Consider the following 16,300-nt stretch of genomic DNA (forward strand, 5'->3'; position numbering starts at 1 on the left):
GAGTTTAAAGTAGAAATATACTTGTTAAACTGTCAACAACCATTTCCGTCGTTAATTAGATTTATCATACCAGGGTCAACGATTATGCTGTTTTAATAGGCTATAAGAATAAGTTAAAGGCAAATTACATTGAGGCAAGTAAATAAACTTTTCAAAACCATATAACGTGCTCACATGGGAACGAGGCTCCATATTCCCATAAAGCTCCCGGAAGAGAAATGCGGAAGATAGAGATGTACATACCATTTTGAGTTAGTGGAAAATCTTAAATCGATGATGATCCACATCATTTAAAAACCTCATGCAAACTATCTACATAATCATCTGTGTGTGGTTATCGTCGTTTCCACAATCGTCATTACCTTGGTACACACTGACCAATGTTATCAAACATATTGGTCAGCTCGTCTGGTTGACCATATTGAAAATGACCCGTCGAGGATCATTTTTCAACGTTAGAAATTTACAGAAGTCACAGTTGTTTAATTCTGACGTCGTGCCTTTAAGACAAGCGCATGTTTTTCGTGTTATAACATCTGCAGAATCCCGAGGGATTGGTTGGTGCCCGAGCCCAGTAATGCGAGGATACCAACGTATCCTGAGGAATTCTGAATTTTCATGAAATGCGCGATAAATGTTTTTTAACGTTGACGTCATTTTCATTTGAATTATCCGTTTCGGGTCTATGATACGTTTAGGCTTTGTCAAGGAACAAGCATCAAAAAGGTGTTTTAACAGCATGTGCTCACTAGAATCTCTCTGTTAACACCCATTTCTCTCCTGTTGAAACACCCCCAAAAATTAAGCAGTTTTATGCTAGAATATATATGTTCAACGTTTTAACTAACATGCGGTGTGTGTGCGGGTAATTATTCAGTGATATCAAATTGTCATATTACACCCGCGTTTATCGGTGTCGTCTTCGGCGAAAACAAACCTCTCTATGGAATCCTGATAGGGCCTTCGAAGTACCATGGGCACGACGCGCTTCTGTATGATACGATGCGCTGTATCATACCGTCGCCACTCATTTCTTCCTATCATTTCTATTCAGTTATATTCCATACAACTTTCACTAAATCCAGTGCGGACTTAATTTTAACTGTTCACCTTACATAATATCAACTAAGGTTAAAAGATATCTATACACAGAATCGAACGCGGCTGGTCTGAACTTAGAATATTTCACTAACTATATCCTGAAGGTTTTTGACCTCAGTCCAGCCTCTATGACCGGGACATACACCCGTGCTATACGTGTAGATACAGAAGACGGAAAAGGAGAAGAAAATGATGATGATGATGATGATGATGATGATGACAGAGGATTTTACCGTGTATTGTCTTGTCGATTAGAACACGTTTCGCAAAAGAACATACTTTTGGCTATTCTGGTTTACTCTATCGTATTTTAAACCTCATTTAATCCAGATAAATATCCATTCCTGGTGAAATTCGAACGTTTTACGGCCTTCGTGATTAATTACGACACAACTGAACTCAAAACCGTGTTTTATTTGCAAACAAAGCACGCAAAACTAAAATCTATTTTTCCAATTATAACTCCAATTTCAAGCCAGTAAAACACATACCTCTAACGTTTTCGCTGTGTCCGCATTTATGTTAACCTATACTAGTACTTCTGTCATTATTTGTTGGACACTTTAACAAACTTGTTTCAGTATTCTTTCAGTACCTTATACAGTTTTACTATTAAAGAGGTTCAGCAAGTCCAGCTAATGGGCTAATTCGTTTCACTCAACCCTGTACATGCCGGCCACGTGAGCCACAAGAAAAGAAAAAAAGTCAAACCGTTATTATTTTCTATTGCGGCCTGTTCCAGATAAGTTAGCAAACTACTTTTTGCGGTATGTTCCTGACTTTACTGGTATAACCCCAAATTTCTAAATGATTACCCAATTTATATTGCGTAAATATATATAATTTCATTAATTTGCCTTTTTCCTATCTCGCAAAATCGGCACATATCAGCGTACGCTGAATAGACATGGGCAGTCCCTTGAAGCAAAACGAACCCCTAGCCGGTTGGCTGCAGTGCAACAGTGAAACGATTTGGTCAAATGGCACGTGCATTGTTCAAACGTGTGATTGTATTGCCATGTAAATCACGATAAATAACTGTGTATATAGTTTTCAAGATTTAAACTGGAATAAGTCTTTGTTTCTATTTTAAATATATTTCGTCAATTTTTCTGTATATTTCTCTTAATTTATTTGTTGAAGTATTATAATGTTATAATGTTGCCAAACACTTTTGCGACTAACTCTTATTATTGGCAAGAGCAGTAATATCAGGCTAGGAATAATGAGAAAAGGGCATAATAGTTGTTTTGAAATCCTGCTTGGGAAGAAAAATCTTTTTATTTTGATTTTATATGAGCTAGCTTCAGTTTCAAGATCTGTATTGTCAGCTTCCAACTGTTCATACTCATCCCTTTAATTTTGAGAGTCATGATACATTCTTAAGTATTTAGCATTGACAAGAGCTTTGTACAACTTGTGAACTTCACAATCAGCAATTCTGTAACAATCGTGTGGCCCTTTTTGCTTAATGTACAATGCTCCCTTCTATTTGTTTTAAGTTTAAGTGAAAGTCCTTGGGTATGTTTGTTACCTTTAAACAGTACTTTTTCACTCAACACAAAATCTGACTCCTTAGCATGAATTGCAATACGTTCATTCAGTTTTGTAAAGATAATTTAGTTTTAAGTACAGCGTACTACATACCAATCAGATTTGAACAGCAGTTCTACAGAATAAAAGTCTGCGAGTAAAATAAGTTACCCTTTTCTTGATTTTGTTTGTAAATGTTTATTCTAACACTCTCCTTCTTAACCGATATTTTGAAAAATGGCACTTCATTCCAAGTACTTCATCTGAAGTAGCCTATTAACAATAGCTTTCATTATGTTCATTAAGCCTGGGTCAACGAGCCAACAATGTAAGTAGAATACAAAACATCTGATTTAGATCATTTTAGTTTACAATAACATGATGGATATTTGTTTGTTTCAGTTTTAGATTGAAACTTTAGTTCGCCTATTTAAAGGGACTAACTCACACATTTTGGAAGAAAAACAATTTCTCTCAAAAAATCCATAAAAATGTGAGTACTAGTACTCTGAAAGTGACCAGTAGTAAAAACTTATTGACATGAGATTTTGCAAGATATTCTTATGAATAACCAAAAATATCCTGCAGAAGGTAGTAAACTGTTGCAACGGTTTTAAAAAACTGCATTTGCGTTTTGCATTTGTACCAATATATAACTTTTATTTTAACCCACTTCATCATTTTTCAGTGTCATATATACGTTCTATGCCAAACTTGGTGGAAATGAACATGTTGAAAAATTTCATCCAAACTCTTACTTGAGTGAGCATCTCGGCAACCTCCAGAGCCGAACCGGGATTTGAACCCTGGGACCCTGGATTGCCTGTCAATTTAGTCACTATTAGACCACTTTTTAACCCACGTGGTACATGAAATAATATGTGCATTGATCAGGATCATCGGTGCAGCAACAGAATGCCTATTAGCAAAGTGCCCCTTGATTTGTAATTTGTTTGGATTTGGAAGGCCTTGTTTTCAGAACATAAATCGGTTCTTGTTGTGTATTTCAAATTGGATATCACGATAGCAAATTATGTGTTACCGACCCCTGAGACAGTAGGTATACATTTTATTCAGTTTGTATGTACTTTCGCCTATTGTTCTATGCCATATCACATTTTTCTTCAAGATACTCGTATAAATTGATACGATAGTTGGGGTATGAAAAGGTCATTCTGTGTGCACTAGTAAGACTACAGTTATTTTTCAAATTGCATTTTCAACATAATTATGACATCTAGATTATTAATGATGTTTAAGAAACTAGGCTCGCAACGTAGGACTTCTGATGAAAACTGGCGTTAATCCAACACACGGCTGCGGAAATGAAAATTCCTTCACTGGTTACCGGTCACAGCGGATTCAGTTTCTAAATTATCTCCATTTCTCTGACCAGAGTTACAAAATAAGGCTTAGGCTGATAATGTTACTTCTACATATGGCTGAGTGGTTAAGGTCGCTGACCAAAAACCTTTTGCCCTCTGTGTATTCATTTTGTCCCGTGAAGAAGCCGTCCAATAAGAGGTTCTATCTAGGTGTCTGCTCATACAGAAAATATTGCCCGCATGGGCACCTGGGATGTTCCTCCACAAATGCAAGCCGGATAATTGCCATGTGATATTCATTTTTCATTGTGTACCCAATGAAATATAAATAAAATGGCGGTATACAATATTTTATTCAAATCTCACTTTTCGTGAAACAGTATATTTACATCCATATCTACAAAATATTCATAAAAGCTATGAGAGACAATATATTCTACAATATACGAACAATTAAAACATAGAATATTTACATTTAGATGGCAGTGTAATAAAACTATTATAATGACGTCAAAACATATTCTATGATATTTTATTTTTGTTGTCTAAATTGCTACATCAATGTTGTTGCTGTTGTTGTTGTTGTTGATGTTGTTGTTGTAACATAACGTTTCGATAATAACGGATACATAGAAAACACCCCATGTGTCGTGTGCAATGATTTAGTTGTATTTAGTGCAATGTTTAGTTAATGGTAGGTCAACTTATCATGATTTTTGCCTTTAACATTATGCCACGTATTTAAGTCAAAATGTGAAGGTAAAACACTATAAGAAAGCTGTGTTACACCTCAAAATGGTAGCAACGCATTTTGGTAGTCAATACCCAAATTTGGCCGAGTTTTGGTAGCAACAAAATGCGTTGCAAGGGTACATATGATGTGTTAAGGATCATGGAACGAAACGTATTTTGGTAGTTTTACTACCTCGGGAGCTGTGCTCATTTTTACATTACGCACAAAAGAGAGATATAAAAAGAGGGAATGTTTCCTATAAAAATGGTCAGGGAAGGGGGTTCAGAGTTCCCTTCCCGAGATATAGTTTTCGTAGAAAACAACTAAAATGTAGATTTCTGAGCTTGTGAAAGGGGCCTCAAACGACGCTTCGTATGCAATATTGTTTTGCTGTTTTAATGTGCTATTGTTGTCGGAGGAATAGATTTTTTTTAAAGCACGAAACTGTTGAATTCTGTAAAACGAAGAATAAATGTGAGGGTGGCACGTCGGTCCTCCACCTAGATATTTTTAAAACATCCCACATCAACATAAATAGTAAGATAAGATAAGATAGCAACTTTATTTTCTGAAGGTTACATACTAAGCGTCAGATACAAATATCATACAACTTATTGCCCGTATGGCCTTCACCTAAATTTCATATACATGCATACGTTTACACAATCATACAGTCAATTTATGATCAAAATTTATACAAAAATACGCATATCAGAATAACTTAAATTTTCCTCCACAAACACATCTCAAATTATAGAAGTCTTAAAAAGCATAATAGACAAAAATTATAAAGTATAACAGTAGTAACCATGTTTTAAAAGAAGTCTACAATTTGATTGTGACACTCCCCGCATAAGGGAATTTGATGCTTAAAAATTAATGTAACAATGAATTTTGTTTGTGTTTTAGTGGTCTTAGATAAATATGTCCGGCAAAAAGATATTTTATCTTTAAAGGTGAAGGGTTTTGAGAGGTTATCACAGATATCTTCAAAACACAATGTAAAAGAATGGTGAAATGTGGGTGTGGACTTGCGTTGAGTGTATCGCATTTTGGTAGTGACCACCAAAACTCGGCCGAAATTTGGTAGTGACTACCAAAATGCGTTGCTACCATTTTGAGGCGCAACGAAGCTGTCATACTAGAAGACTAAGAATAAAAGAAAGGGTACAAACTTAATATAATACTCATGGAAGGTGATTACCATAGGAACAGAGGATTTACAAACATAATTTCGATTGCATTTCTCGCAAAGCTGATACATATATACGCATTAGAATTACTTCGTTTCTGGCATTTAATTCTGTATGATCTGAAACTCATGCATCAATTAGAAGCCTGTTAAAAGCATGTTACTCCAACGTCTTCGTGATGTTTGCAGTTATCGTCACCTATACCATTGTTATAACCTCTTGGACAATCAAACAGATTTGTTTCAGAACCTGAACACATCACGTTATCAAGCCATATTTCACCCGAACCTCCACCAAATTCCATAATAACGACTCCTGTCTTAAATCCTGCCATCTTACATGCTACTGTTGCGGAAACGTTAGAGAAATCATCATCACAAACTGTACCCCACTGGTCATTATATCGTACTTCAACACGTCCGGCTAGTCCGTTCTCTACGACACGTGCATCGCCCAAACGTATTGAATTGGCGATGAAATAATATGTTATGGCTTTTAAAACAGAACTTAAACGATCTTTAACGGTTGAAGATATCATATGTCGACTTCTGTTTGCTTCTCTTATAAGTTCCCCTGTCTGCATGAGTATGCTATCAGACTGAACACGTGATAAGCTTGTCAGCATCTGACTTGTATTCAAATGAACATCGGAGATCATCAATGCGATGTCTGATCGCATTTCATCTAAATCACTTTTTATTTCAGATTTTAAACCAATAAACGAACCAGATATATTTTTTATCAGTGCGTCTTTCTCATGAACCGCTTTTTCTAACTGTGTCAACATGTTTTCTTGTAATGACACGGAGTACATTTTATGGTCCTGAAAAGCTCGTTTTAATCTTTTTATATCTGGATTTGCGGGTGACGTTTTGTATTCGTTGTTTTCATTTCTCTCAATTGGCTTTTCATCTTGCCCATGTCTGAATTCCGTTGTTGACTCGACAGTGCTTGTTACGTATGACATGGTTCTGTTAATCAAGTCAGTTAAAGTGTCGATCTTTAAAGCATTTCTGTCTACGGTTTCCTTCAGCCTGTGTATGTCCTGTAAAATTTATTTAAATGCTATAGTTATAATAATATTTTATGCTAATAGGAATAAAAAGATAGCGAGAAAATTTAGATTTAGGGTAACTTATTATTGTTATACTTAACATTATATTTAAAGACTGTCATTTTTTGCTGAATAGGTTCTGTGTCTTGATTTTTTTTTTTTTATAAATTTTGGATGCTATGTGATCGTGTCTTGTGGCAATGAAATATTGATTTCCACTGATAGGTACACGGTCAGACAAGGTGAAAATTTTACATAACGTATACATTTAAAACAGTTCAAGTGCTGTATGTGCGTACACGTGTACGTAAATGCAACTTTTACTATGTTGGCATAAAATGACATTGATCTTGTTTTGACTTAAATTCTCTGACGGAAGCACAAACTGAAAAGGAACTTTGTCCTCATTTTAAATTTACATGTTGCTACATGTTTACATGAAACAAATTGAAAACAACAAAGTTGAGGGACATCTTTAAAATAGTTCCTTTTAGTGCCACCCGGTCCTGTGCAGTAAAATAGTACATTTTGTATTGATTTGCGTATCTAAAATGACGTAAAATCCTACATAAATTGCCAGTGTTTGAATGGCCTGTACTCTTTCTTCTAGCTGCTCCAGCCTTCCACAGCATACAGATACTGCGCATAGTTGTAGAATGAAAAGATATACCATCGTCATGATCGCCTTTGTTGTTTGTAACCTCCAGAAAGTACAATTAAGAAAAAAGAAAAACAAGCAAATTCGATTAATTGGTTTGTGGTGAGGAATGGCAATAAAATATCCGGCAAAGTGTGTGTGTAGGTGGGGGGGGGGGGGGGGGGAGGGGTTGGTGACCGGGTGAGGGTAAAAAACTTCACATGTTGATAATAAATATTGATGGAAAGTATAAAATGAAAAGAAAAATGTTGGGGGAGTGTGTCCTTGCATGTGTGTGTGTGTGTGGGGGGGGGGGGGGGGGGGGGGGGGGGGGGCATAATGGGGGGGGGGGGGGGGGGGGGGGGGGGGGGGTGCATAATTGGGGTAGTGGTGGTTACTGGATGGAGTGGAGGAGCGAGATGGGAGGGGATGGTACAACTTTGCATGTTTATAAATATTCACGGTAGGCTTAAGTTGAAAATAAATGAAAAAATGAAAAAAAGAAATTGTGTGTACAATATCACATTATGGTGATCTAAATTCAGTTTAAGTTTCATAGTTCTCATTAGGTTAAATATGTCACATGTTATGAAGCAGAAAATGTCATATTTATAGTACCCTATATAGTTAACACTAGAAACTACTAAGGGCCATAACTCTTGTCTTTCTTGAGCAATCTGACTGTAACTTGACGGGCCGCATTTCCCTGTAGTGGTGAACATGTATATGAAGTTTTATTTGAATATTCCAAACCTCTTCCTAAATATGGCTCCGGACGGACGGACGGAAAGACAGACGGAAGGACGGAAGTTCCTACATATGGGTATTTATATGGCCACTCTTTTGTTCTCTCTATTGTTCCCTTAGCCACGTAAAAGAAAAATACCACGTAAAAGCTTACGGAATGAATGACATCATAACCTATTGTTCCTATAGCCACCTAAGTATGCAAATGTAAGCTCGGACAGACGGGTGGGCGGACAACGCCAAAACTATATCCCTCCACCTTCGGCGGGGGTATCGGATTTATTTTGCAATACTACTTAAGAAGGCTTTGAAACTTAGTTACAGACAGATATGGAAACACTTGAAAATTAGTTGTTTTTACTAATTTTTCCATTCAAAATTGAAAAGCGTTTGTCACAAGATTCCAAATGTAAACTGTTGAAATTAATAAAGCATTATATAAACGATCGTTAAGTACGAATTTTTCCATGGTGTACTGGAAAATATGGAAGGAGAGTTAAACTTTGTATTGCCAAGGCAACCCGGGTTCGATTCCCGACTCATTTTTTCTTGATTAGTAGTTTAGAAACAAAGACTCATGTTCTAATGTTCGTAATATGATCAAACTTCAAGAGAAATGATTTTTAGTCAAAATCTTGAATCCAGCCTAATTAGTGACAAAATAACAATTACAGTTGTAGTGCTACAGTCAAACTTGTTTGATCTTTAGAGCCACTTGGTCTCTGTCCAGAGGTGATTTTTAGCACAGGTTAGCACAGGTTGGGCTGCAATAAAGAAATACGATACCATAATAGAAATATAGGTTTTTATTGGAGAAAAGAATGAATAGTTTTATATTCATGGGCGTGAAGTTGGCAGTACAGCAGTAGCAGCTATTGGAGCAGTTAACTGCTCCTACTGCCAGCAGTGACAGCAGTTAACTGCTCCTATTGCTAGCAGTTACAGCAGTTAATAAGCTATTACACTAGTTTGATAATGTTGCTAACATCAGGTATTTTGTGTAAAATAAAAACCTTCACCATCACAATATACATCACATCAAGTAGATCCATATATAAGTACATTCGGTATATCACAGGCGTAACCAGGATTTTTCGGAGGGGAGTGCGAGTTGACAAAGGGGGGGGGGGTAGATTGTGGGAGGGGGTGACCCCCTCCCGCAGGTGGGGGTATGGGGGCCTCCCCCAGAAAAATTTTAAATTAAGAAGTCATTTCGTGCGATTTTGGCGTGTATTAGAAAGTTTACTGATGGGTAGATATGTGACTCATTTTTTCACTTTTTTTCTGTGAATAGTACATAATGTCTTTTAAGTTCAGATAATGATAATAATACGAAAGGAATATCAAGACAGACCCATTATTTAAAAAAATATTTGACAGATGTGATGTGCATAGAATAAGGTCATTGTTGTTTATGAAACGAAGTTTACATCGTACCATTTATTACAAAATTAATGTAAACTTAAACTGTTATTTCTATATATTTCATTCCATTATTGTAAAAAGGTATATAGCTAAACATAATCATTTTTGCTTAAAAGTAATGGTCTGTGTTTTCTAAAAGTCATATAATAGGATACAAAGAATAATTACATGTATATATACATAGCTGAGAATATTTGGCAAGTAATGCCTAGTTCACATTTGGCCTGCGATGTGTCTTCGGAGCCCGTAGACTGCCCGTATCCTCCTTTCCGTGCAGGAGGCGAGCAATTTTTGTTAACGGACTCCGCAGCCTCTACGATTTTGCTTAGTGAAAAGTTATACAAATTAGAAAATTCGAAAGCCCGTGGCTCGTAGACGTGTTGCAGATGGCATTGTAAATCCCTGCACGGGCATCTTTAGGCGACCTTGAGCTGATCGTGCAGCCAACGCACGATTTTTCGTGTACATGTTGCCCAAACGAAATCGTACGGATATTGTAGACTCGTGGGAGCTTCGCACGGCCCTCGCACAGCCGCAAGGTTGCTGTCTTGCTGCCCGTGCGGTACCCATGAAAACGCACGAATATTAAGCAATCATTGCTCGGCAACCCTACAGCGGCCGCATCATCCACATGTTTCAGATGGTTATATATAAATGGCCATCTCCGACATGTTTTCATTATTTGTCGGAGAAGTGATAGTACTCCTAAGACTCAGAGCGGCATACCTGCGGTTGCAGTTGAGACAGGTCAGGAGAAGAGAGCAGATGATTACAAGCCTGGTCGTTCTTGATTAGCATTAGGGCCGACAGAGGCACAGGAAGAGGACGGTGTGCGTGAAACCCCTGCTGCTGAGACGGGTCACACTGGGACACTGCGACAACCTGATGCAGGAGTTGATGCCGGAATCCCATGGGGACTTCTAAGCTTACCTCATAATCGGGCCAACCATGTTTTGGGAGATGGTAGACATACGGACCCCAGAATTTCTAAGCACCTAGACTGCCGTCCAGGCTTTTACCTTGTATCATGCTCTTCATGCACGGAAGCAGTTCAGGCGTCGTACGATTTCCGCAGGAAAATCTGTCTATGAATGGAAATGCCGTCATTGCGTTTATAAAAAAACGCACGACAAAATAAATTTTCTGTTTTAGCAGCTGTAGCATGACACTGTATTTTTCTTACAATATATATATAAATAAAAAAATAGACTGAAAGGAAAAGGCACAGCTGTAAAATCTGATTTCATTTGCAGTTCATGTAAAAAATATAGAATAACTTATGTTAGATTTATTTCTCATCAGGCTAGATAAACAAACACTTATACAGTAAAGTATTTGTCATATCAGCACCTTATCCATGTTTACTAGTCATTTGGCACTTTCAGTATACAAGACTTTTGAGCAATTTGTCAATTATAGCCGATCAATCTAAATATATGATGGTTGTAATAACAGTCCTCTGTATTGATAGATACATCCAACCTTCTGTAAAATCGCCAGATTCAACATTGAAACGTTAGGTAAAAATCTATTAAAAAAGCTGCCAGTGCTTTTTGAGATATAGACAGTAATCAACATACTTTATATAAAGGTTACAGCGTCAATATCTGTAAACATATGTAAGTTGGCGAGCATAGCGAGCCAAAAAATCAAAGAATGGGCCTTCAAGGGTATTTTGGTGTAATGAAAAATGCATGCTTTGCCGAAAAAGTAGGGGGGGGGGGGGGGGCGATCGCACCCGTCGCACCACCCCCCATGGTTACGCCCTTGGTACATCTAAATGTTTTCTTTATGTAATATTTCAAGCTCAAAATTAGAGAGAGGGGTGCGCTACCTGCACACTCCCCCTCCCCCCATACCACCCCCAATCCCCCCGCCCTTTCTCCTGCACATACGCCTATGTTAAAGTTGTTTCAACAAGTTTGATATAATTAATTCTCCTGATTTGCTCGTTATGAAAATGAAAGTAGGAAAACCCGCGTTTTTCTAGATAGTTACATGTATAATCAATTATGGTTTCGCATGTGGCCCGGGCACGTTTTCTAAATAAAATGAGTACGTGTATTTAATAGGCATATATATTCAGTGAGATATTTTTCATGATTACTGAGGTGAAGATAGGAACAAATATTAACAAAAAGTTGCTTGCGGTGGAATCGAATTTCCTGGCTCCGAAAAGACAATTAGGACTAAACTAGGTTTTAGGATTCCATCTATCACATCATGTAGATTTGGCAAAACCGAGAAGTTTGGGGGTCCCCAGCTCCGCCCCAGACCTTGAGTTTTGGATCGGACCGGGTGGCCATTGTAGAGAGGGTTGTCCCCCACCAGGCACGGGTGGCCGCCATTCCGGGAAAACTCTTGTTTGGGAGAAACCCGGGCCACGGTCGGGCGGTTTTTGCCGGGGAAGTCTTGTTTTGGGGAATACGGGGTTGAAGCTTTCCTTCAAGAAATTTAACGAAACTGTTTAATGCTCTCGTTGTCTGTAACAGGAGCCTTGTTAATTGCTCTCATGAACCATTTACTTCTAACAGTAACAGGAGCCTGGTAACTTGACATTTAACCTCTGGTAGTTACATGTACTAACTGATATACTGGTCTTATACAATGTAATTATTTGAATGTTGACAGTAACACACAGAAAAGTCGAAAACTCCTTTCAATGGTCATTTCACTGCTGGTAGTGACAGGAGTCTGGTACTAGTAACCTGCTCTCATACACCTCTTAACTGCTGGCAGAAACATAAAAGAGACTTGTAGATCATTATTACTGCTGGTATTACAAAATGTATAGGTGAATTTTAAACTGCTCGTATAAACCAGTTTACTGCTAGCAATAACAGATATAAAAACCTAGTAAACTGCTCTCATAAATCATTAACATATATGAAACTGGTAAATTGTTCTTAGTTATATTTGAATTCTGGTAGTTAGGTATATAGGAGACTGATAAACGTTCTGATAAACAATTTAACTGCTGGCAGTAAAATGGCAAGAAAGGTTACGATACTGCTCTTAGTAATATCATTTTATTGCTGGCATCATATAAAAAAACCTCAAAAATATCATATAGAAAACTCCACATACTGCAGTAAGCAACATTTATATGTGCCATTCTCATCATCTAACTGGTAATACAGCTTTATTAATTGTTGTAACTGCTGGCAGTGGTAGCAGTTAACTGGTGTTAGTACACACAATCAATTGTTGTAACTGCTGGTAGATAACTGCGACACGCAATGAACTGCTGTAACTGCTGGCAGTAGGAGCAGTTAACTGCTGTAACTGCTGGCAGTAACAACTGCTGCTACTGCTGCTACTGCTGTACTGCCAACTTCACGCCGATTTATATTCTGGTAGATATTTGATTACATATCAAGCGATCTACGTAGAAATAAAAAAACTTCGCAAAATAATAAAACATATACCTTTCAAGAATAGAATCCTGAAATCTATAACTGCACGACTTAGATCTACAATGATTCTTAACGCAATAAAGCATATAAAATATTTGGCCCTCTTGGCCTGCATTCACGTTATCAAACATAAGGCACTTGATTTGTTTTCCGCATTGTACTCGAGTTTAATGTAGAAATATACTTGTTAAACTGTCAACACCCATTTCCGTCTTTAATTAGATTTATCATACCAGGGTCAAAGATATGCTGTTTTACTAGGCTGTAAGAATAAGTTAAAGGCAAATTACATCGAGGCAAGTAAATAAACTTTGCAAGACCATATAACCCTTTTTATGGAACATGCTCTCATGGGAACGAGGCTCCATATTCCCATAAAGCTGCCGGTAGAGATATGCAGATGATAGAGATGTACATACCATTTTGAGCTAGTGGAAAAACTTTTCGGTTAAAAGTCCTTAAATCGATGATGATCAACATCATTTAAAAAACTCATGCAAAATATCTACATAATCATCCGTGTGTGGTCATCATCGTCGTCATCACAATCATCATCACCTTTGGTACACGTTTTAACAGCATCACTGATCAATGTTATCAAACATATTGGCCACCTCGTCTGGTTGCTCATGTTGAAAATGACCCGTCAGGGGTTGACCATGTTGAAAATGACCCGTCAGGGATATTTTTTCAACTTAAGTAATTTACAGGAGTCATAGTTGTTTAATTCTGACGCCGTGCCTGTTAGAAAAGCGCATGTTTTTCGTGATATAACATCTGCAAAATCCCGAGGGATTGGTTGGCGCCCGAGCCCAGTAATGCGAGGGTACCAACGTATCCTGAGGAATTCTGAATTTTCATGAAATGCGCGATAACGTTTTTTAACGTTGACGTCATTTCCATTTGAATTATCCGTTTCGGGTCCATAATACGTTTAGGCTTTGACAAGGAACAAGCATCAAAAAGGTGTTTTAACAGCACGTGCTCAATAGAATCTCTCTGTTAACACCCATTTCTCTCCTGTTGAAACACCCCCAAAAATTAAGCAGTTTTATGCTAGAATATATATTTTCAACGTTTTAACTAACATGCGGCGTGTGCGGGTAATTATTCAGTGATATCAAATTGTCATATTACACCCGCGTTTATCGGTGTCGTCTTCGGCGAAAACAAACCTCTCTATGGAATCCTGTTAGGGCCTTCGAAGTACCATGGGCACGACGCGCTTCTGTACGATACGATGCGCTGTATCATACCGTCGCCACTCTTCCTATCATTTCTATTCAGTTATATTCCATACAACTTTAACTAAAACCAGTGCGGACTTAATTTTAACTGTTCATCTTACATAATATCAACTAAGGTTAAAAGATATCTATACACAGAATCGAACGCGGATGGTCTGAACTTAGAATATTTCACTAACTATATCCTGAAGGTTTTTGACCTCAGTCCAGCCTCTATGACCGAGACATACACCCGTGCTATACGTGTAGATATAGAAGACGGAAAAGGAGAAGAAAATGATGATGATGATGATGATGATGATGACAGAGGATTTTACCTCGTATTGTCTTGTCGATTAGAACACGTTTCGCTATTCTGGTTTACTCTTTCGTATTTTAAACCGCATTTAATCCAGATTAGTATCCATTCCCGGTGAAATTCGAACGTGTTACGGCCTTCGTGAATAATTACGACACAGCTGAACTCAAAACCGTGTTTTATTTGCAAACAAAGCACGCAAAACTAAAATCTATTTTTCCAATTATAACTCCAATTTCAAGCCAGTAAAACACATACCTCTAACGTTTTCGCTGTGTCCGCATTTATGTAACCTATACTAGTACTTCTGTCATTACTTGTTGGACACTTTAACAAACTTGTTTCAGTACTCTTTCAGTACCTCATACAGTTTTACTATTGAGGATGTTCAGCAAGTCCAGCTAATGGGCTAATTCGTTTCACTCAACCCTGTACATGCCGGCGACGTGAGCGGCAGGAAAAGAAAAAAAGTCAAACTGTTATTATTTTCTATTGCGGCCTGTTCCAGATAAGTTAGCAAACTATTTTTTGCGGTATCTCTCTGACTTAACTGATATTAATTCCAAATTTCTAAATGATTACCCAATTTATATTGCGTAAATATATATAATTTCATTCATTTGCCTTTTTCCTATCTCGCAAAACCGGCACATATCAGCGTACGCTGGATAGACATGGTCAAGAAGCAAGACGAACGCCTAGCCGGTTGCCTGCAGCGCAACAGTGAAACGATTTGGCCAACTGACACCTACATTGTCTAAACGTGTGTTTGTATTGGCATGTAAATCACGATAGATAACTGTGTATATAGTTTTCAAGATTTAAACTGAAATAAGTCTTTGTTTCTATTTTAAATATATTTCGTCAATTTTTCTGTATATTTCTCTTAATTTATTTGTTGAAGTATTATAATGTTATAATGTTGCCAAACACTTTTGCGACTAACTCTTATTATTGGCAAGAGCAGTAATATCAGGCTAGGAATAATGAGAAAAGGGCATAATAGTTGTTTTGAAACCCTGCTTGGGAAGAAAAATCTTTTTATTTTGATTTTATATGAGCTAGCTTCAGTTTCAAGATCTGTATTATCAGCTTCCAACTGTTCATACTCATCCCTTTAATTTTGAGAGTCATGATACATTCTTAAGTATTTAGCATTGACAAGAACTTTGACAACTTGTGAACTTCATAACCAGCAATTCTGTAACACTCGTGCGGTCCTTGCTGCTTAATGTAGTTTTCTTTCAGTTTATGTGAATGTCCTTGGATATGTTTGTTAACTGTAAGCATTACCTTTTTCACACAAAACACAATCTGACTCCCAACTTTAATTGTACGGTCATACCACCGTATAATTGCATGACGTTCATTCAATTTTTCAAAGAATGATTTTAAGTACAATACTACATACCAATCAGATCTGGAGAGCTAGAAATAGAAAAATAAGTTCCCCTTTTCTTTGTTTTTTGTAAAAAGTTTATTTCGACACTCCCCTACTTAACCGACATTTTGGAAAAAGGCACTTTGTTCGAAGTGCTTCAGCTGAAGTAGACTATTAACATTAGCTTTATGTTCATTAAGTCTGGGCCAA

At 37.4% G+C, this 16,300-nt stretch overlaps 1 protein-coding gene across 4 annotated transcripts; it reads right to left on the reverse strand.

The window, feature by feature from the left end:
• Window positions 1-5,240: 5,240 nt before the first annotated feature.
• Window positions 5,241-13,334, reverse strand: LOC128555757 (scavenger receptor cysteine-rich type 1 protein M130-like). 4 transcript variants are annotated; one of them, XM_053539128.1, is made up of 4 exons: window positions 13,177-13,334; window positions 8,996-9,087; window positions 7,508-7,640; window positions 5,241-6,930 (listed from the first exon to the last, which is right to left on the reverse strand). In XM_053539128.1, exons 3-4 carry the CDS (start codon window positions 7,616-7,618, stop codon window positions 6,034-6,036), a joined length of 1,008 nt encoding a protein of 335 aa, XP_053395103.1. In that variant the 5' UTR covers window positions 7,619-7,640; window positions 8,996-9,087; window positions 13,177-13,334; the 3' UTR covers window positions 5,241-6,033. The 4 variants fall into 4 exon arrangements, with proteins under 4 accessions (XP_053395103.1, XP_053395104.1, XP_053395102.1 ...); XM_053539129.1 differs by lacking the exon at window positions 7,508-7,640; XM_053539127.1 differs by lacking the exon at window positions 8,996-9,087 and having other exon boundaries at window positions 13,177-13,326.
• Between the last annotated feature and the right edge of the window lie 2,966 nt (window positions 13,335-16,300).

The sequence above is a fragment of the Mercenaria mercenaria genome, chromosome 3 (assembly GCF_021730395.1).
Source record: "Mercenaria mercenaria strain notata chromosome 3, MADL_Memer_1, whole genome shotgun sequence".
In the NCBI taxonomy this organism is placed as follows: domain Eukaryota; kingdom Metazoa; phylum Mollusca; class Bivalvia; order Venerida; family Veneridae; genus Mercenaria; species Mercenaria mercenaria.